Genomic DNA, 19,814 nt, shown 5'->3' on the forward strand with positions numbered 1-19,814 from the left:
TGTAACATCGGGTGGTGTAGGTGTCCTGGAGGGCAGGTAGTTTGCCCCGGTGATGCGTTGTGCAGACCTCACTACCCTCTGGAGAGCCTTACGGTTGAGGGCGGAGCAGTTGCCGTACCAGGCGGTGATACAGCCCGCCAGGATGCTCTCGATTGTGCATCTGTAGAAGTTTGTGAGTGCTTTTGGTAACAAGCCGAATTTCTTCAGCCTCCTGAGGTTGAAGAGGCGCTGCTGCGCCTTCTTCACGACGCTGTCAGTGTGAGTGGACCAATTCAGTTTGTCTGTGATGTGTATGCCGAGGAACTTAAAACTTGCTACCCTCTCCACTACTGATCCATCGATGTGGATAGGGGTGTTCCCTCTGCTGTTTCCTGAAGTCCACAATCATCTCCTTAGTTTTGTTGACGTTGAGTGTGAGGTTATTTTCCTGACACCACACTCCGAGGGCCCTCACCTCCTCCCTGTAGGCCGTCTCGTCGTTGTTGGTAATCAAGCCTACCACTGTTGTGTCGTCCGCAAACTTGATGATTGAGTTGGAGGCGTGCATGGCCACGCAGTCGTGGGTGAACAGGGAGTACAGGAGAGGGCTCAGAACGCACCCTTGTGGGGCCCCGTGTTGAGGATCAGCGGGGAGGAGATGTTGTTGCCTACCCTCACCACCTGTGGGCGGCCCGTCAGGAAGTCCAGTACCCAGTTGCACAGGGCGGGGTCGAGACCCAGGGTCTCGAGCTTGATGACGAGCTTGGAGGGTACTATGGTATTGAATGCCGAGCTGTAGTCGATGAACAGCATTCTCACATAGGTATTCCTCTTGTCCAGGTGGGTTAGGGCAGTGTGCAGTGTGGATGAGATTGCATCGTCTGTGGACCTATTTGGGCGGTAAGCAAATTGGAGTGGGTCTAGGGTGTCAGGTAGGGTGGAGGTGATATGGTCCTTGACTAGTCTCTCAAAGCACTTCATGATGACGGAAGTGAGTGCTACGGGGGCGGTAGTCGTTTAGCTCAGTTACCTTAGCTTTCTTGGGAACAGGAACAATGGTGGCCCTCTTGAAGCATGTGGGAACAGCAGACTGGTATAGGGATTGATTGAATATGTCCGTAAACACACCGGCCAGCTGGTCTGCGCATGCTCTGAGGGCGCGGCTGGGGATGCCGTCTGGGCCTGCAGCCTTGCGAGGGTTAACACGTTTAAATGTCTTACTCACCTCGGCTGCAGTGAAGGAGAGACCGCATGTTTTCGTTGCAGGCCGTGTCAGTGGCACTGTATTGTCCTCAAAGCGGGCAAAAAGTTATTTAGTCTGCCTGGGAGCAAGACATCCTGGTCCGTGACTGGGCTGGGTTTCTTCTTGTAGTCCGTGATTGACTGTAGACCCTGCCACATGCCTCTTGTGTCTGAGCCATTGAATTGAGATTCCACTTTGTCTCTGTACTGACGCTTAGCTTGTTTAATAGCCTTGCGGAGGGAATAGCTGCATTGTTTATATTCGGACATATTACCAGACACCTTGCCCTGATTAAAAGCAGTGGTTCGCGCTTTCAGTTTCACGCGAATGCTGCCATCAATCCACGGTTTCTGGTTTGGGAATGTTTTTATCGTTGCTATGGGAACGACATCTTCGACGGCACGTTCTAATGAACTCGCACACCGAATCAGCGTATTCGTCAATATTTCCATCTGACGCAATACGAAACATGTCCCAGTCCACGTGATGGAAGCAGTCTTGGAGTGTGGAGTCAGCTTGGTCTGACCAGCGTTGGACAGACCTCAGCGTGGGAGCCTCTTGTTTTAGTTTCTGCCTGTAGGCAGGGATCAGCAAAATGGAGTCGTGGTCAGCTTTTCCGAAAGGGGGGCGGGGCAGGGCCTTATATGCGTCGCGGAAGTTAGAGTAACAATGATCCAAGGTTTTACCACCCCTGGTTGCGCAATCGATATGCTGGTAAAATTTAGGGAGTCTTGTTTTCAGATTAGCTTTGTTAAAATCCCCAGCTACAATGAATGCAGCCTCCGGATAAATGGTTTCCAGTTTGCAAAGAGTTAAATAAAGTTCGTTCAGAGCCATCGATGTGTCTGCTTGGGGGATATATACGGCTGTGATTATAATCGAGGAGAATTCTCTTGGAAGATAATGCGGTCTACATTTGATTGTGAGGAATTCTAAATCAGGTGAACAGAAGGATTTGAGTTCCTGTATGTTTCCTTCATCACACCATGTCTCGTTAGTCATGAGGCATACGCCCCGCCACTCTTCTTACCAGAAAGATGTTTGTTTCTGTCGGCGCGATGCGTGGAGAAACCCGTTGGCTGCACCGCATCGGATAGCGTCTTCCCAGTAAGTCATGTTTCTGTGAAGCAGAGAACGTTGCAGTCTCTGATGTCCCTCTGGAATGCTACCCTTGCTCGGATTTCGTCAACCTTGTTGTCAAGAGACTGGACATTGGCAAGAAGAATGCTGGGGAGTGGTGCGCGATGTGCCCTTTTTCGGAGTCTGACCAGAACACCGCCTCGTTTCCCTCTTTTTCGGAGTCGTTTCCTTGGGTCGCTGCATGCGATCCATTCCGTTGTCCTGTTTGTAAGGCAGAACACCGGATCCGCGTCGCGGAAAACATATTCTTGGTCGTACTGATGGTGAGTTGGCGCTGATCTTATATTCAGTAGTTCTTCTCGACTGTATGTAATGAAACCTAAGATGACCTGGGGTACTAATGTAAGAAATAACACGTAAAAAAACAAAAAACTGCATAGTTTCCTAGGAACGCGAAGCGAGGCGGCCATCTCAGTCGGCGCCGGAAGTATAATCAGGCAATCAGGAGCCGTATGTACCAGAGTTGGAGTGCTGACTTAGGATCAGTTTGGCCTTTTAGATACCAATGCATGAGATTATATGGACATGGGGACCTGATCCTAGATCAGACTCTGGATACATAACGGCCCCTGCTCTACATCTAGGGTCTACTGAGAAAAGCCAGTGAGAGCATTTGAACGAAACAAGAAGACAGTCGATCACTTAACCCAGTGAATACAGGCATTATTACCCTCCTTCTAAAAGGCTCCACACATTGACTGACAGCGAAGAGACTTCCCTGCACAGACATATTGGCTCAACACTGAGCCTGCTGACAGTACAGTTTCTACATTGTGATAGGTGTTGCTTCGTAGACACATTTGTTTGTTGTCTTTGGCTGTAGATTGACTATGAGAGGAACGTCGGATACAGAAAGCTAACAGTGTGACTGTGTTCAGGAAATACCCACCAGCACAGCGGTGCCTGTCAGAGAAGGCCTAACATTATGCTAGCTAGCATGCTAACAGAAGAGCGTTAGCGTCAATTCCCCCCCCCACAACAGGGCCTGACAGGGAGGACCTAGCATTACGCTAGCTAGCATGCTAACAGAAGAGCGTTAGCGTCAATCCCCCCCCACAACAGGGCCTGACAGGGAGGACCTAGCATTACGCTAGCGTAATTACACAACATATAACCCAATACACACAAATCTAAGTAGGAGTGAATTAAGACTATATACATATGGATGAGCGATGTCAGAGTGGACTAAGATATGTAAACATTATTAAAGTGACTAGTGTTCCATTCCTTAAAGTGGCCAGTGATTCCTAGGCTATGCTAGTGTTGGCTGTTTAACAGTCTGATGGCCTTGAGATAGAAACTGTTTTTCAGTCTCTCGGTCCCTGCTTTGATGCACTTTTACTGACCTCGCCTTCTGAATGATAGCTGGGTGAACAGGCAGTGGCTTGGGTGGTTGATGTCCTTGATTATCTTTTTGTCCTTCATGTGACATCGGGTGCTGTACGTGTCCTGGAGGACAGGTAGTTTGCCCCTGGTAATGCGTTAGGCAGACCGCTCCACCCTCTGGAGATCCTTGCGGTTGCGGGCGGTTCAGTTGCCGTACCAGGTGGTGACACAGCCTGACAGGACTCTTTCAATTGTGCATCTGTAAGAATTTGTGAGGGTTTTAGATGACAAGCATTTAGCCTCCTGAGGTTGAAGAGGCTCTGTTTCACATTCTTCACCACACTGTCTTTGTGGGTGGTCCATTTCAGTTTGTCAGTGATGTGTACGCCAAGGAACTTGGAAGCTTTCCACCTTCTCCACTGCGGTCCCATCGATGTAGATAGGGGGGTGCTCCCTCTGCTGTTTCCTGAAGTCAACGATCATCTCCTTTGTTTTGTTGATGTTTAGTGAGAGGTTGTTTTCCAGGCACTCCCAGGGCCCTCACCTCCTCCTTATAGGCTGTCTCATCATTGTTGGTAATCAGGCCTACTACTGTTGTGTCGTCTGCAAACTTGATGATTCAGTTGGAGGCGTGCTTGGTCACGCAGTCATGGGTGAACAGAAGGTACAGGAGAGGACTGAGAACGCACCCTTGTGGGGCCCCAGTGTTGAGGATCAGCAGAGTGGAGGTGATGTTTCCTATCTTCACCATCTGAGGGCGGCCCGTCAAAAGTCCAGGAACCAGTTGCACAGGGCAGGTTCAGACCCAGGTCCTCGAGCTTAATGATGAGCTTGGAGGGTTCTATGGTGTTGAATGCTGAGCTATAGTCAATGAACAGCATTCTTACATAGGTATTCCTCTTGTCCAGATGGGATAGGGCAGTGTGCAGAGTGATGGCGATAGCATCGTCTGTGGATCTATTGGGGTGGTAAGCAAATTGAAGTGGGTCTAGGGTGAAGTGGATCTATTACCAACCAGTCTGTCGAACAACAGGCTTCAATTCCTCTTCACCTCCCTCATTTATCCTGTATCGTTGACGACGAACCCTCATCTCTGGCTCTCCTCCTTCAGGGAAAAGGGGAAGAAAGCATACTTGGCGGCAAATGGGAGCATGGTGCCACCAGCCTCTCAGCGAGCGCGACAGTCGACAGGGAAAGGTGGGTATCGATGGAGATGATTTTGCCCTGATATTCTTCCTATCCTAAAGCTCTGAATTGGCTCTGTGAAGAAATGGCTTGATGTGTTTTGTTGTTGTTGTTTGGAGGAAAAGGCTTAAGCGACAGTCTCACCAGAAGGGGGCGGAGCAAGCAGAGCGAGGCGGGCGGAGCAAGCAGAGCGAGGCGGGGGGAGCAAGCAGAGCGAGCTGGGGGAGCAAGCAGAGCGAGGCGGGGGGAGCAAGCAGAGCGAGGCGGGCGGAGCAAGCAGAGCGAGGCGGGGGGAGCAAGCAGAGCGAGGCGGGGGGGAGCAAGCAGAGCGAGGCGGGGGAGCAAGCAGAGCGAGGCGGGGGAGCAAGCAGAGCGAGGCGGGGAGAGCAAGCAGAGCGAGGCGGGGAGAGCAAGCAGAGCGAGGCGGGGGGAGCAAGCAGAGCGAGGCGGGGGGAGCAAGCAGAGTGAGGCGGGCGGAGCAAGCAGAGTGAGGCGGGGAGAGCAAGCAGAGCGAGGCGGGCGGAGCAAGCAGAGCGAGGCGGGGGGAGCAAGCAGAGCGAGCTGGGGGAGCAAGCAGAGCGAGGCGGGGGGAGCAAGCAGAGCGAGGGCGGGCGGAGCAAGCAGAGCGAGGCGGGGGAGCAAGCAGAGCGAGGCGGGGGAGCAAGCAGAGCGAGGCGGGAGAGCAAGCAGAGCGAGGCGGGAGAGCAAGCAGAGCGAGGCGGGGGGAGCAAGCAGAGCGAGGCGGGGGGAGCAAGCAGAGTGAGGCGGGCGGAGCAAGCAGAGTGAGGCGGGGAGAGCAAGCAGAGCGAGGCGGGCGGAGCAAGCAGAGCGAGGCGGGCGGAGCAAGCAGAGCGAGGCGGGGGGAGCAAGCAGAGCGAGGCGGGGGGAGCAAGCAGAGCGAGGCGGGGAGAGCAAGCAGAGCGAGGCGGGGAGAGCAAGCAGAGCGAGGCGGGGGGAGCAAGCAGAGTGAGGCTGGGAGAGCAAACAAAAAATATATATTATTATGTGACTACAGCGCCAACGATTTAACCCAAAAATAGAAACACAATCTAATTGAGCGAGGCTTCGGTTGGGTCATTATAAGAGGATTCGTTTGGGTCATTATCAGAGGATTCGGTTGGGTCATTATATGAGGATTCGGTTGGGTCATTATAAGAGGATTCGGTTGGGTCATTATCAGAGGATTCGGTTGGGTCATTATCAGAGGATTCGGTTGGGTCATTATAAGAGGCTTCGGTTGGGTCATTATCAGAGGCTTCGGTTGGGTCATTATAAGAGGATTCGGTTGGGTCATTATAAGAGGATTCGGTTGGGTCATTATAAGAGGATTCGGTTGGGTCATTATAAGAGGATTCGGTTGGGTCATTATAAGAGGATTCGGTTGGGTCATTATAAGAGGATTCGGTTGGGTCATTATCAGAGGATTCGGTTGGGTCATTATAAGAGGATTCGGTTCGGTCATTATCAGAGGCTTCGGTTGGGTCATTATAAGAGGATTCGGTTGGGTCATTATCAGAGGATTCAGTTGGGTCATTATCAGAGGATTCGGTTGGGTCATTATCAGAGGATTCGGTTGGGTCATTATAATTCAAAACAATGCTTTCTAAAATAAATCATACACACTTTACACGCTCGCCATTGGTGAGTTTAGGCTTTTACTACTTGTAGTAACTGCATTCAACCAACAGAGAGCAATGTTGTACAAGTTTATAAGGCATAGCTTTTCAGTCAACATCTGATTTGCTTATCTGTGTGTCTCAGCCATAAGCATATGCCTTCAGGTCGATTTGATGTAAATCAAAGGTTTGCAAATCATATTTGAACTAAATCTAATTGAATGAATGTTGGGGTTGTATGTGCGTCTAGACGGAGACTCCAGTCAGGAGGTATACGGCGAAACCTCGTCTGAGAGCTACAGCTCGGCCTCCAGCCCCCAGCACCACGAACCAGAGAGCCTGGACAGCGAGGACGAAAAGGATAAAGGTGAGACAGACACATATACCATGATTAGATTTTGGGCTTGTCTTATTCTTGGGACATCACTAAGACTTTTGTTCTCCCTCTCGCTCTCTCTTTCATTCTCTCCTTCTTTCTCGCGTTCTCTCTTTCATTCTCTCCCTCTCTCTCTCCCTCTCTATCCCTCTCTCTCGCGTTCTCTCCCTCTCTCTCTCTCTCCCTCTCTATCCCTCTCTCTCGCTCTCTCTTTCATTCTCTCCCTCTTTCTCGCGCTCTCTTTCATTCTCTCTCTCCCTCTCTATCCCTCTCTCTCGCTCTCTCTTTCATTCTCTCCCTCTTTCTCGCGCTCTCTCTTTCATTCTCTCCCTCTTTCTCTCCCTCTCTATCCCTCTCTCTCTCTCTCTCTTTCATTCTCTCCCTCTCTCTCGCGCTCTCTCTTTCATTCTCTCCCTCTCTCTCGCGCTCTCTCTTTCATTTATCTCACTCTCTCTCTCGCTCTCGCCCTCACCCAGAAACGGACAGTACCCAGGGCCCAGCGGACTCCTTCTTCACCTGGCAGGAGGTTGCAGGTGGGGCCATGCCCACCATCCACCACCTGGTCTCTGCCAAGCCTGTTGGGGAGCCCCCCAGCCTTGACTATCCCCCAAACACCTTCATGCACCCCCTGCCCTGCATATTTCCCAACGGTGCCCTACCTGCCGATGCCCCTCTGCCAGTCATGCCCCCCCACCAGGTGGCAGCTGCCCTGGTAGACAACAAGGTGGTTGGAGGGCTGATCATGCAGGTGCCCCTGGTCCTCCGAGAGCCTACGTCCACCACCGTGCCAGTTCCCATGCCAGGGGATCCAGAGCAGATGCCCATGGTACTCCCAGGGTTTGGCTCCCTAGCCCTGGGCTTACACTCCCCTGGCAGCCCTGCCCTGCAGCCCCCGGTCCAGCACTTCAAGACAGCCCCTCCACAGACCACTGCCAGCTCTGAGGGTGTCACCACCCTCCCTGCCCACCAGCCCCTGGTGGAAGCTATAAGTGTCATCACCCCTGGTCCGCCCTATGCCTCACCCCTGCAGCCTGCCTACTCCAACCCAGACCCTGCCGCCCCCCTAACCCCATCCGTACCCCTGGGGGACCTTAGCATCCCTCACATCAAGCACCCAGATGTGTCTCTTTTCTCGGGCTTGCCCTCCCTGTACACTATGGCCCCCATCCCCACTTCCGTCATGGCCACACTAGGAGTAGCGCCTTCCCCTGGACAGGTTCAGGCGGTGGTGCCCCCGTCCGTACCCACCCACACCCCCGGCCCAGCGTCCGGCTCAACCCAGACCGACTCCAACTCCTACGTCAACAGCACCAGTAACTCCGTCGCCCAGCAACAGGCGCAACCACAACAACAACAGCAGCAGCAGACAACTCACCAGGAACAGGCCATGTGCTGCGGGGCGTGCGGTTGCCGAGGTGGCTGCGGCAACAGCCGTACAGCGCCATCGTTTTTCTTTCCCCACCAGATGGCGCCACGGCAGGTGTTTGCTGCGCCGCCCATCTTCCAGCTCACGTCCCTGTGCGCCAGCAACTACCTCAGCCAGCCGCCCCCGCAGAGCAACGGCCAGGCCCAGCTGACATTCTTCCCCCCCGCCCCTTATGCTGGCCAGACCCTGCTGCACACCCATTCTGACCATGTACTGGGCACCCAGCTAGGCTATAGCCTCCAACAGATGGTGTCGCCCTTCAACCGTTTCTACCCGCACATGTACCCCTCCAGCGTGGGTATGTTGCCCGGTTCGGGAGGGGGCGGAGGGGCCCTGGGGGTAGCGGTCGGCGTCAACAAGAACAACGGCAACGTCTCCTGCTACAACTGTGGGGTCAGTGGGCACTACGCACAGGACTGCAAACAGCCCTCTGTTGATTCATCACAGCAAGGTAATAACGCCACGGCCAGGGGCCTCTTCAGATGGACCCATTCGGCCCCTCTGCAGCACCCCCCTTCAGCCCGCTCTTACTCTCTATCACATACCAGTGCTTTGTAACCCTACACCCACCCACACAGAGGGTACCCTTGACCAAGTTTGGGAAGGCACCCCTTTGCAGTAACCCTCCCCACCTCCATTGGCAGGACTTATTTACAGCCAGGAGCTGCTGTTAAAGTGCTCTCTCTCATCTCAGGAGATCTGTGGACGTTTTTCTCTCAAAACTCTCTCTTAGCAGTTAAAAATGAAAAGAAAAAATCCCAACCGCTCAGGTGCATTTTGGGAATTCATCTCAGTGGTTTCTTGTCTTTTTGCTTAATTTTTCGGAAGGTTATTTTAATCCTCCCATTTTGTGTTGTCTTCTTGGTTCCACTGACGCCGTCCCCTCTCTGTTTTTCAGGCAGCTTTCGGCTGAAGTACGCCGCCTCCCACTCTCCCGAAGGACTAGACAACGCCAGCTGAACACGTCTTTTCGTTCCGTCATCTGGTTCCTTGTCACGAGCGGTCCAAGAGAACTCTCCGTTTCAAGAGGGTTTCACTCTGATGTTTCTCAGTCATTGTCATTGTTGGTTTGACCTTTTTAAAGAGCGTGTGTGAGGAGGGTCCTGAGTACTTGTGGCGGAGACGTCCTCTACGTCCCCGTCACAGCTGAGAATGAAGCTGTCTTGTTTCCATAGAGACGCACCCCCCCCCCCCACCCCCCCACTGATCCTTTAGAGGCTGTTGGTATTTTGCACTGAAAACTGGCACAAGACAGCAAGCAGCTCATGTTCACTAACTTATTTTTGATATTAGAGTGTGGAAGCTTGGGAAAATGACACCACGTATCCTAGAGTGTGAGAGCTTGGGAAAATGACACCACGTCTCTTAAGAGTGTGGGAGCTTGGTAAATGACACCACGTATCTTAGAGTGTGTAAGCTTGGGAAAATGACACCATGTATTTTAGAGTGTGGGAGCTTGGAAAATGACACCAGGTCTCTTAGAGTACGGGAGCTTAGGAAATTACACCACGTCTCTTAAGAGTGTGGGAGCTTGGTAAATGACACCACGTATCTTAGAGTGTGTAAGCTTGGGAAAATGACACCACATATTTTAGAGTGTGGGAGCTTGGGAAATGACACCACGTATCTTAGAGTGTGTGAGCTTGGGAAAATTACACCACGTCTCTTAAGAGTGTGGGAGCTTAGGGAAATGACACCACGTCTCTTAAGAGTGTGGGAGCTTGGTAAATGACACCACGTCTCTTAGAGTATGGGAGCTTGGGAAATGACACCACGTCTCTTAAAGTATGGGAGCTTGGGAAATGACACCACGTCTCTTAGAGTATGGGAGCTTGGTAAATGACACCACGTCTCTTAGAGTATGGGAGCTTGGGAAATGACACCACGTCTCTTAGAGTATGGGAGCTTGGGAAATGACACCACGTCTCTTAAAGTATGGGAGCTTGGGAAATGACACCACGTCTCTTAAAGTGTGGGAGCTTGGTAAATGACACCACGTCTCTTAGAGTATGGGAGCTTGGGAAATGACACCACGTCTCTTAAAGTGTGGGAGCTTGGTAAATGACACCACGCCTCTTAGAGTATGGGAGCTTGGGAAATGATTTGTTCTCTGAATACATGGGGATTCTGCGTGATCTCGATTAAAGAGTTTCCTATACTTCATTTTTACAGCTGTATATTATGCCTCCTTATTGTTATTGGACGAGGATTTGAATGGTTTAACTGTACAGCTACGAAAGATGAGTACAAACAAAAAAGTTAACTTTAAAAAAAAAAAGCTGGGAATACTTTTACAAATATTTTTTGCTGCAGTGTTTATGAATGTACAACATATTTAGTTTTTCTATGTAAGGAATCTGGCCGTATCAAAACGTGTTTCTTAAAGCATTTGCCACTTGATAATAATGTGAAGCGCAGAGTAAGACGTTTTTAATCATCATGTTTGTCATGTTGAAGTTAAATGCTGCTGTGTGTTTATTTTAGTTATAATCTTTGACAATATGCACTATAACTACCAGGAATTCTGAAGTTTCTCAAGTGCACTGAAACAGTCCCAGAAGAACTAGAGCCAGATGTTATTGCAACAGTGAAGCTCTGACAATATACACTGTTGACCCTCCATCCAATATTCTCTTGGAAATGCTGTGCTGACCTGCAGAGTCGGGCCACTATTTGGCTCCTACTATTGATAACACTGTTCTCCTCTGAAAATAACTATATTTTATTTGAGCCATTTCTACAGGACTGTGGTGGCCAAGGCAGATATCATGTCACTTTTCTGGAGATTCATTATATTTATTCCCACTTCTTCATTTAAAATGCAGCGGTGAGATCTAACTGTATGTTTGGTACATTGGTAAATGTACAACATCAAAGAAATATGCACATACACACTACGAATTGTGTGTGTTTTCATGTGGAGTATGAACACGATTAGCTTGAGCACTAATGGAGGTGTCTGACTGGAGTTGTTTGGGGTATCAGGATTAGTAGCTTTCCAGGGATTGATTTTTTATTTTTTTTTAAATGTGAAAATAACCAAACTGCAAAGCATTCCAGTAGACTAAATCTGATCTTTCTTCGTCCTCCCCATTGTTTAAAGTGAAAGACAGACATTTTATGGCAGTCTGGAAACTTTAGCCTGCTCTGATATTTTTTTCACTGATATATAAAATACAAAGAATTCAATACATCTGTTTGATTCCTCCCGTATGTGCAGGTGAAAGGCAGGAAATATATGGTACTTCTGCCTGTAACTAGCTAATTTACATTTTTTTTTTTGGGGGGGGGGGGGGAGCGTTGTCTTTTCAGACCTTAAAGTCAATCCCTGCCTTCTCAGACATATCACTTGAGAGAATTCTCAATGATTTAGAACTCTTTCATGTCTGTCTTAAGATTTGGGGTCTACAAGTTGTAAAACATGTGCATGTACAGTGGGGAGAACAAGTACTTGATAACCTGACAAATCAGCAGTGTTTCCTACTTACAAAGCATGTAGAGGTCTGTAATTTTTATCATAGGTACACTTCAACTGTGAGAGACGGAATCTAAAACAAAAATCCAGAAAATCACATTGTATGATTTTTAAGGAATTAATTAGCATTTTAAGGCATGACATAAGTATTTGATACATCAGAAAAGCAGAACTTAATATTTGGTACAGAAACCTTTGTTTGCAATTACAGAGATCATACGTTTCCTGTAGTTCTTGACCAGGTTTGCACACACTGCAGCAGGGATTTTGGCCCACTCCTCCATACGACCTTCTCCAGATCCTTTAGGTTCCGGGGCTGTCGCTGGGCAATATGGACTTTCAGCTCCCTCCAAAGATTTTCTATTGGGTTCAGGTCTGGAGACTGGCTAGGCCACTCCAGGACCTTGAGATGCTTCTTACGGAGCCACTCCTTAGTTGCCCTGGCTGTGTGTTTCGGGTCGTTGTCATGCTGGAAGACCTAGCCACGACCCATCTTCAATGCTCTTACTGAGGGAAGGAGGTCGTTGGCCAAGATCTCACGATACATGGCCCCATCCATCCTCCCCTCAATACGGTGCAGTCGTCCTGTCCCCTTTGCAGAAAAGCATTCCCAAAGAATGATGTTTCCACCTCCATGCTTCACGGTTGGGATGGTGTTCTTGGGGTTGTACTCATCCTTCTTCTTCCTCCAAACACGGCGAGTGTAGTTTAGACCAAAAAGCTCTATTTTTGTCTCATCAGACCACATAACCTTCTCCCATTCCTCCTCTGGATCATCCAGATGGTCATTGGCAAACTTCAGACGGGCCTGGACATGCGCTGGCCTGAGCAGGGGGACCTTGCGTGCTCTGCAGGATTTTAATCCATTACGGTGTAGTGTGTTGCTAATGGTTTTCTTTGAGACTGTGGTCTCAGCTCTCTTCAGGTCATTGACCAGGTCCTGCCGTGTAGTTCTGGGCTGATCCCTCACCTTCCTCATGATCATTGATGCCCCACGAGGTGAGATCTTGCATGGAACCCCAGACCGAGGGGTGATTGACCGCCATCTTGAACTTCTTCCATTTTCTAATAATTGCGCCAACAGTTGTTGGCTTCTCACCAAGATGCTTGCCTATTGTCCTGTAGCCCATCCCAGCCCTGTGCAGATCTACAATTTTATCCCTGATGTCCTTACACAGCTCTCTGGTCTTGGCCATTGTGGAGAGGGTGGAGTCTGTTTGATTGAGTGTGTGGACAGGTGTCTTTTATACAGGTAACGAGTTCAAACAGGTGCAGTTAATACAGGTAATGAGTGGAGAACAGGAGGGATCCTTAAAGAAAAACTAACAGGTCTGTGAGAGACAGAATTCTTACTGGTTGGTAGGTGATCAAATACTAATGTCATGCAATAAAATGCTAATTAATGACTTAAAAATCATACAATGTGATTTTCTGGATTTTTGTTTTAGATTCCGTCTCTCACAGTTGAAGTGTACCTATGATTTTTTTTAAATTACAGACCTCTACATGCTTTGTCAGTAGGAAAACTTGCAAAATCGGCAGTGTATCCAATACTTGTTCTCCCCACTGTATATATTACACTTGTGCATACGGAGTACACACTCATTTGTTGATATGATAAGTTTTGTCAATTTTCATTAATAGCCACACTTAGTACTGTTTTCCTCCTAAGACATGATTAAAAAGCTGCCCCCCCACCCCCCCAACTGGTGAGGTACTCTAAATCTCTTCGGTTTGATTTGATGGAAACAGATATTTCTTACATTTACCTAAAATGTTGAGGCAAACTCGGAATTTGATTAAAAACGGTGTGGACATGTGTTGAACATAGGGAAAGAAAACTCTTTACAGAATTGTATGGATGATTGAAGAACCATGTGAGCTTGGAGGACGATTGTACATATGAACCTGCCAGTTAAACTTGTTAAATTTTCCTGGTTAAAAAAGGCTGTACTGTATGGGGTACACTCACTGTTACCTTCGGGTGTATGTTTACTGTACTCTTTATCTAAATGTTATTGTACTGGAAATGTCAAATATATTTCTAAAACGAATTGGGTTTTTATGCAAATTGTTGATCTGTTTTCCTGGAATTAACAGCAATAAATACAAAATCATACATGATTCTTGTTTATTTCACTCTGTGTATGTTTAGACCATACACTGCTTGGATGTAGTTTTTTACTTCATAGTACTGTACATTCGTTTGATCCAGTTGGTTTGCCGTAGTAGTCAGCTGAAAATAATTGAAAAGCGCACTTTGACAGGCCACGGCGTGTGTCTGCAGTTAATTGTTTAATAGATGGTTCCCTGGAACGTGTCTGTAGAAAACCACCTGTCTGGAAAAGGACCACCTGACATTCACAAATAACCAGTCTTTGGTGAGTAGCTGCTATATAATATTTCCCCCAATCAACTGGTGACGGTGCTGAACATATTTTTAGGAAGGTTTACTCTGTTGATCTTGACAACTTTCTGTTGAAGTTACGATTAGCTACGACTTTTTGTCTTGTTTAATTGGTGAATTACTTGCCGATTTACTTAACATAACTATTGATGTCTGCTTGGCTACCTGGACGTGATCAAACATTTGGCCACCGCTCCAAAATCAGGAGAATAGCATAAATGTAACATCAGAGAGGACGGGACATTTTATCATTTAGGTGTAACGTTAACTAGCTGCTTTTTTTGTGTTGCGTAGTTTTTTCAAAAGTAACATCCGCATTAGATGGATAATTGCGTCCCATTCATTGACGGGTCTGTTTCACTGATACTAACACGTTTTACTTTTCTTTCCAAGTTCTGCCTGCGTTCCTCTCACACCAGTTACAATGGCAGCCGTGTCTGTAGCCAATACTAACTTCACCCTGGCGTTGTTCAAGAAGATCACCGAGAAGAACCAGAAGGGCAATGTTTTGTACTCCCCTCTCAGCATCTCCGCTGCCCTCGCCATGGTTTTTCTGGGTGCCAGGGGCAACACTGCTACTCAGATGTCAGAGGTGAGTCCGTGTGACCCGTTTTATTTTCGGAGTTCCGTCGATACGACACACTGTAAAACCGTAGTTATCCTGTATGACTCGGTGGAGTATGGCCCTTGTAACGCCAGGACTTTGGCTTTGTTTACCATGACCAACTACACAATGTATACACACTTAACATGTACATCACTTTGGGTTAAAGCTTCTGCTAAATGGCAACAACAACAAAAATAAACATATAGTACCAGCCAAGTGTGTGCTATCTAACTAGGACAACATAGCAGTAGTTGAATGAGATGAATATACTACAGTTCAAAGGTCTGGGGTCACTTAGGAATCTCCTTGATTTGAGAAGCTTTTTATTTATTTTTGTTCCTTAAAATGACATCAAATTGATTAGACATTGTTAATGTTAGTGTAGCTGGAAACGTCTTATTTATTTATTAAAATGTACGGCTATGTAGGAATATGGTGAGGTCCCTCAGTATGGTATGGTGAGGTCCCTCAGTATGGTATGGTGAGGTCCCTCAGTATGGTATGGTGAGGTCCCTCAGTATGGTATGGTGAGGTCCCTCAGTATGGTGATAATATGGTATGGTGAGGTCCCTCAGTATGGTGATAATATGGTATGGTGATAATATGGTATGGTGAGGTCCCTCAGTATGGTGATAATATGGTATGGTGAGGTCTCTCAGTATGGTGTTAATATGGTATGGTGAGGTCTCTCAGTATGGTGATAATATGGTATGGTGAGGTCCCTCAGTATGGTGATAATATGGTATGGTGAGGTCTCTCAGTATGGTGTTAATATGGTATGGTGAGGTCTCTCAGTATGGTGATAATATGGTATGGTGATAATATGGTATGGTGAGGTCCCTCAGTATGGTGGTAATATGGTATGGTGAGGTCTCTTAGTATGGTGTTAATATGGTATGGTGAGGTCTCTCAGTATGGTGATAATATGGTATGGTGATAATATGGTATGGTGATGTCTCTCAGTATGGTGATAATATGGTATGGTGAGGTCCCTCAGTATGGTGGTAATATGGTGTGTTGATGATCCTCAGTATGGTCCTTGGTAATTCCCAGCTCTAGTAGCCTTTTTATACACTTCCTCAAAATAGTCCGAATTAAACTACGATAATTCAAGAAATCGGTCATTAATTTAGTAGTTAAGTCGTAGGGATCTTAGTCATTACATTTTACATCCAACTTAGATGTTTTGGTGCAGTATTTCTCAAGTGAGTGTGCATGAAAACGAGTTGTCTATCATTGAATGGCAACAAACACTTCAGGAGGGATTCAATGTTGACCAATCGGTGAAGGGGCGTGGGTTTCAGCTGCCTCAAGAAAACAATGTGCATGAACCGCCGAAAAACCCCTTACCAACGACCAACAAGACCGCCACAAAATGTTGTCATTTTAATATATGCACAAACTATTCGGGATGTGAAGCATTCTGACTTCTTAACCCAGGACTACTCCACGTAAAGAGCCCCAGCTTCTGCTGATTCTGGTGGTGTATATCCCTGTATATAGTAAGGAACCTAGGGGGTTCAAAGGCAGTCCGCTAGATACTGTTGCGCTTTTGGTGAGGTAGTCGCAGTTTGTAGAAAAACTTTTGGACTGTTGCAAAAAAAAAATGTTTTTCAACGGAATGAAACTGGGAGGGACCTACCTACCTGAATTTGTCCAATAGAAACTTGTTTACGTTGCAAAGCGTTTTCAGTTTGTAGTAAACGGTTTCCGTTTCGACAGACAATGTTTTGCTACTGTGTGACTATTTAATACACCCCTGCTGGGAACACGGTACTACTGCAGGTGTGTTTCTTCTGTGGTTTATTTATGGGATATTAGCCCTATACATAAAATACACATGTAGCAGCAACTCCTGTGTATATAGCCTCGCTATTGTTATTTTACTGCTGCTCTTTAATTATTTGTTACTTTAATTTTATTCTCAACTGCATTGTTGATTTTATGGGCTTGTAAGTAAGCGTTTCACAACACCTGTTGTATTTTGCACGTGTGACAAATGCAATTTTATTTGAGGCTGGAGGGAATACTAGCTTGTGTTCTCTACGGTTTCAATGTGTTTTATATTTTTTCTCATTGTTAAGGAAATATAAACAGGAAGTTCTGTTCACAAACCAATCATTTTGTTAAGCAACATGACTGTAATCTGGGCTTGTATAAGTGAGATGGATGTCACAGGAAGATGCAACCACAATGTCACATTAGGTACATGTAAATGATTTTACCCCCCTCCCCTCCCCTTACTTTTGTCACTAGACGATGTGCTTCAACAAAGCTACGGGTGACATCCATGTTAGCTTCGGCAAACTCATTCATGACCTGAACCTGCAGGGAGCCCCATACTCACTGAGCCTGGCCAATCGCCTGTACGGAGAACAGTCTTACCAGTTTGTTGAGGTAACGTCCACAATGTGGAGTAAGTGTTGCATCTCAAATTCAATTTTTTTTCTTTCTGAATTGACCCCCAATGACTGTATTAGAAAGTCATTATGCAAAGAGATACACCACACTAGCGATTTCCAGGATGGCCTATACGTTCTATGACGAACTGTACATAGTCTAGTCCATTGTAGACTAGACTCTTTATTTTACGTACTAAGGGGTTTATAAAGTTAGGATATTGACTGTCTTAATCCTCTTGCGTCTGTGGTAAATGTGACAGACTTTCCTCGGGGACACCAAGAAGCACTACAATGCTGAGCTGGAGGCTGTGGACTTCAAGTCCAACGCGGAGGCTTCTAGAAAGAACATTAATGCTTGGGTGGAGAAGCAGACCTCTGGTGAATAGAGGCCAAAAGCTGTCTCCATGTGCACAATAGCGTTAACTTTTCTTTAATAAAATAATAATTAACAGCCTGTATTGATATTATTCACTGAAATGCTTAATGATAACTCTTCTCATTCAGTGTAAATCTCTTTAAGGGACCAGTAGATTGAGAATAAATTGATTTCCTCCATTAGGTGTCCTTGATGTATCTGCTGTTTGTAACAAAGCTGTAGAAGAAGAAGAAAGTAATTATCACCTCGAGTCTCTGTATTTTTGTAGAGAAAATAAAGGACCTGTTGCCGGAGGGGGTTGTCGACCACCTGACCAGACTGGTGTTGGTGAACGCCATCTACTTCAAAGGCAACTGGTGTAAGAAGTTCAAGGAGGCCAGCACCAGCGATGCCCAGTTCAAACTGAACAAGGTACCAACCAACCTGACAAAAATAACCTATTGTTCTAATGTCTGTAGTTGACACCCCTGGTGATCATTCATCATGAGTCTTTAGAGTAGCGCTTCTAAGGCCAAAGAGATGACTTTCACCAAACCACATTTTTATTTTATTACCTTTTATTACATTTTTATTTATTTACCATGTGTCAAACATGTGTAGCTTGATTCACTTTCATGACAATCAATGAGTAACTTTTGCAACCATGGTAATTTGTGACTACACAATAATTTGACACCACCTTTCATTGGATCCAGAATGAGTGTAAGCCAGTGAAAATGATGTGTCAGACGGCCAAGTTCCCCCTAGCCTTCATCCCTGAGGCCAACTGCCAGATCCTGTGTCTGCAATACGAGGGGAACGAACTGAGCATGTTCATCATACTCCCCAACGACATGGAGGACCACGTCACTGGTCTGAAGAAGGTAGGACATGTTTACTCCGTCAGCAACATGGGGTTTGTGGCCTAAAACAATACACAGTTAACTGCACGGCAAACACCTGCATTATGGTAATTAGAGGGTTAGCTCAAACCGGAATCAGTCTGTCATTCTCATATTTTTAGAAGTGTCAGTCATGACTGTTCCCCCCCCCAAAAAAAAACACAGCTGGAGAAGCTGCTGACCTATGAGAAAATTGTGGCGTGGACCAGGCCTGACATGATGGACACAGTGGAGGTTCAGGTGGGCCTGCCTAAGTTCAAGCTGGAGGAGACCCTTGACCTGAAGGACTTGCTGATCAGCATGGGCATGACGGAGGCCTTCGACCACTCAAAGGGAGACTTCTCGGGCTTGTCGCCCAGCAACGACTTGGAGCTGTCCGAGGTGGTGCACAGGGCCTTTGTGGAGGTCAACGAGGAGGGCACAGAGGTGGCGAGTGCCACGGCCGCCATTATGGGGATGCGCTGTGCCTTGAGGACCCCCACATTTGTGGCCGACCACCCCTTTCTCTTCTTCATCAGCCACAACACCGAGAGCATTCTGTTCTATGGTCGCTACTGCTCCCCTTAGGAGCTTTAGCAAATGGGACATTCCACTTGGGTATTATATATATTACTGAAGCTGCTACATCAATATCGAGTATATTTGTGGTGAAATGATGTTTTGAGGAATTTTCTTACTGGTATGATGTATATTTTTACCTTTATCATGATCAATGTTTGTCTCCTCTGACCACCTAATTCAAATACCATTATCCTCAAACGTGTTTTGTACTTTTCGTTTTGCTCACGTTCTCCTAGTCTTCTGATTTGAATACTGGAGTTCTATTCAATTAAGCAACTATGTTTACAGAATAGTAAAGAATATATATCAACTAGTGTGGGTCATTGTTAGTCACACTTCCAAATCGAAGTTACTATGTATGCACAAATGATCAGTGCATATCTGGGCTCCTTGGGACATCCCTATCCTAACCACTTCCCTTTACCATAACCCTTACCGAACCATTGACAACTGGGTAGGGACATCCCAAGGACCCCGGCTAGCACTGATCATGCACAAATGGAACACTGTTATTCATGTTTGTGTATAATAAGTCACATTCTCATAGATGATAAGCTGACACAACAGCCCTTTGAGTGTTTCTAAAATCCTCTATGGGGGGAAACTGAATGCTAGAAAAACAATAGGAACTGTTTGAGCGCTAGGTTTTATGGGCATTATGCCTCATACTGTGGTACGCTATCTTATCGCAGCATTGGCCAACTCCCTGACCAACATGGCTGACCTTCTGAACTCCACCCTCTCCACCAGTACAGTTGGCATCCTGTACTGGTTACTGATTGGTTGGGAAGTTGACACCCTTTAAAAAAAATAG

General features: G+C 47.0%; 2 protein-coding genes across 2 annotated transcripts in view; both read left to right on the plus strand.

The window, feature by feature from the left end:
* Positions 1–13,885, plus strand: part of LOC115123253 (zinc finger CCHC domain-containing protein 2-like) — a 71,962-nt gene extending 58,077 nt beyond the window's left edge. Inside the window, exons 11-14 of the mRNA XM_065023398.1 lie at positions 4,800–4,885; positions 6,740–6,856; positions 7,342–8,742; positions 9,190–13,885. Coding sequence (XP_064879470.1) covers positions 4,800–4,885; positions 6,740–6,856; positions 7,342–8,742; positions 9,190–9,251 — 1,666 coding nt within the window. The 3' untranslated portion in view covers positions 9,252–13,885. The remainder of the gene's footprint in view (positions 1–4,799; positions 4,886–6,739; positions 6,857–7,341; positions 8,743–9,189) is intronic.
* A 92-nt stretch (positions 13,886–13,977) lies between these two features.
* On the plus strand, positions 13,978–19,310 carry LOC115123254 (leukocyte elastase inhibitor-like). Its single transcript, XM_029652583.2, has 7 exons — positions 13,978–14,147; positions 14,567–14,765; positions 17,037–17,177; positions 17,443–17,560; positions 17,827–17,969; positions 18,254–18,421; positions 18,605–19,310. Exons 2-7 carry the CDS (start codon positions 14,598–14,600, stop codon positions 19,004–19,006), a joined length of 1,140 nt encoding a protein of 379 aa, XP_029508443.2. The 5' UTR covers positions 13,978–14,147; positions 14,567–14,597; the 3' UTR covers positions 19,007–19,310.
* Positions 19,311–19,814: the final 504 nt, after the last annotated feature.

Source organism: Oncorhynchus nerka, linkage group LG10 (assembly GCF_034236695.1).
Source record: "Oncorhynchus nerka isolate Pitt River linkage group LG10, Oner_Uvic_2.0, whole genome shotgun sequence".
NCBI lineage: Eukaryota > Metazoa > Chordata > Actinopteri > Salmoniformes > Salmonidae > Oncorhynchus > Oncorhynchus nerka.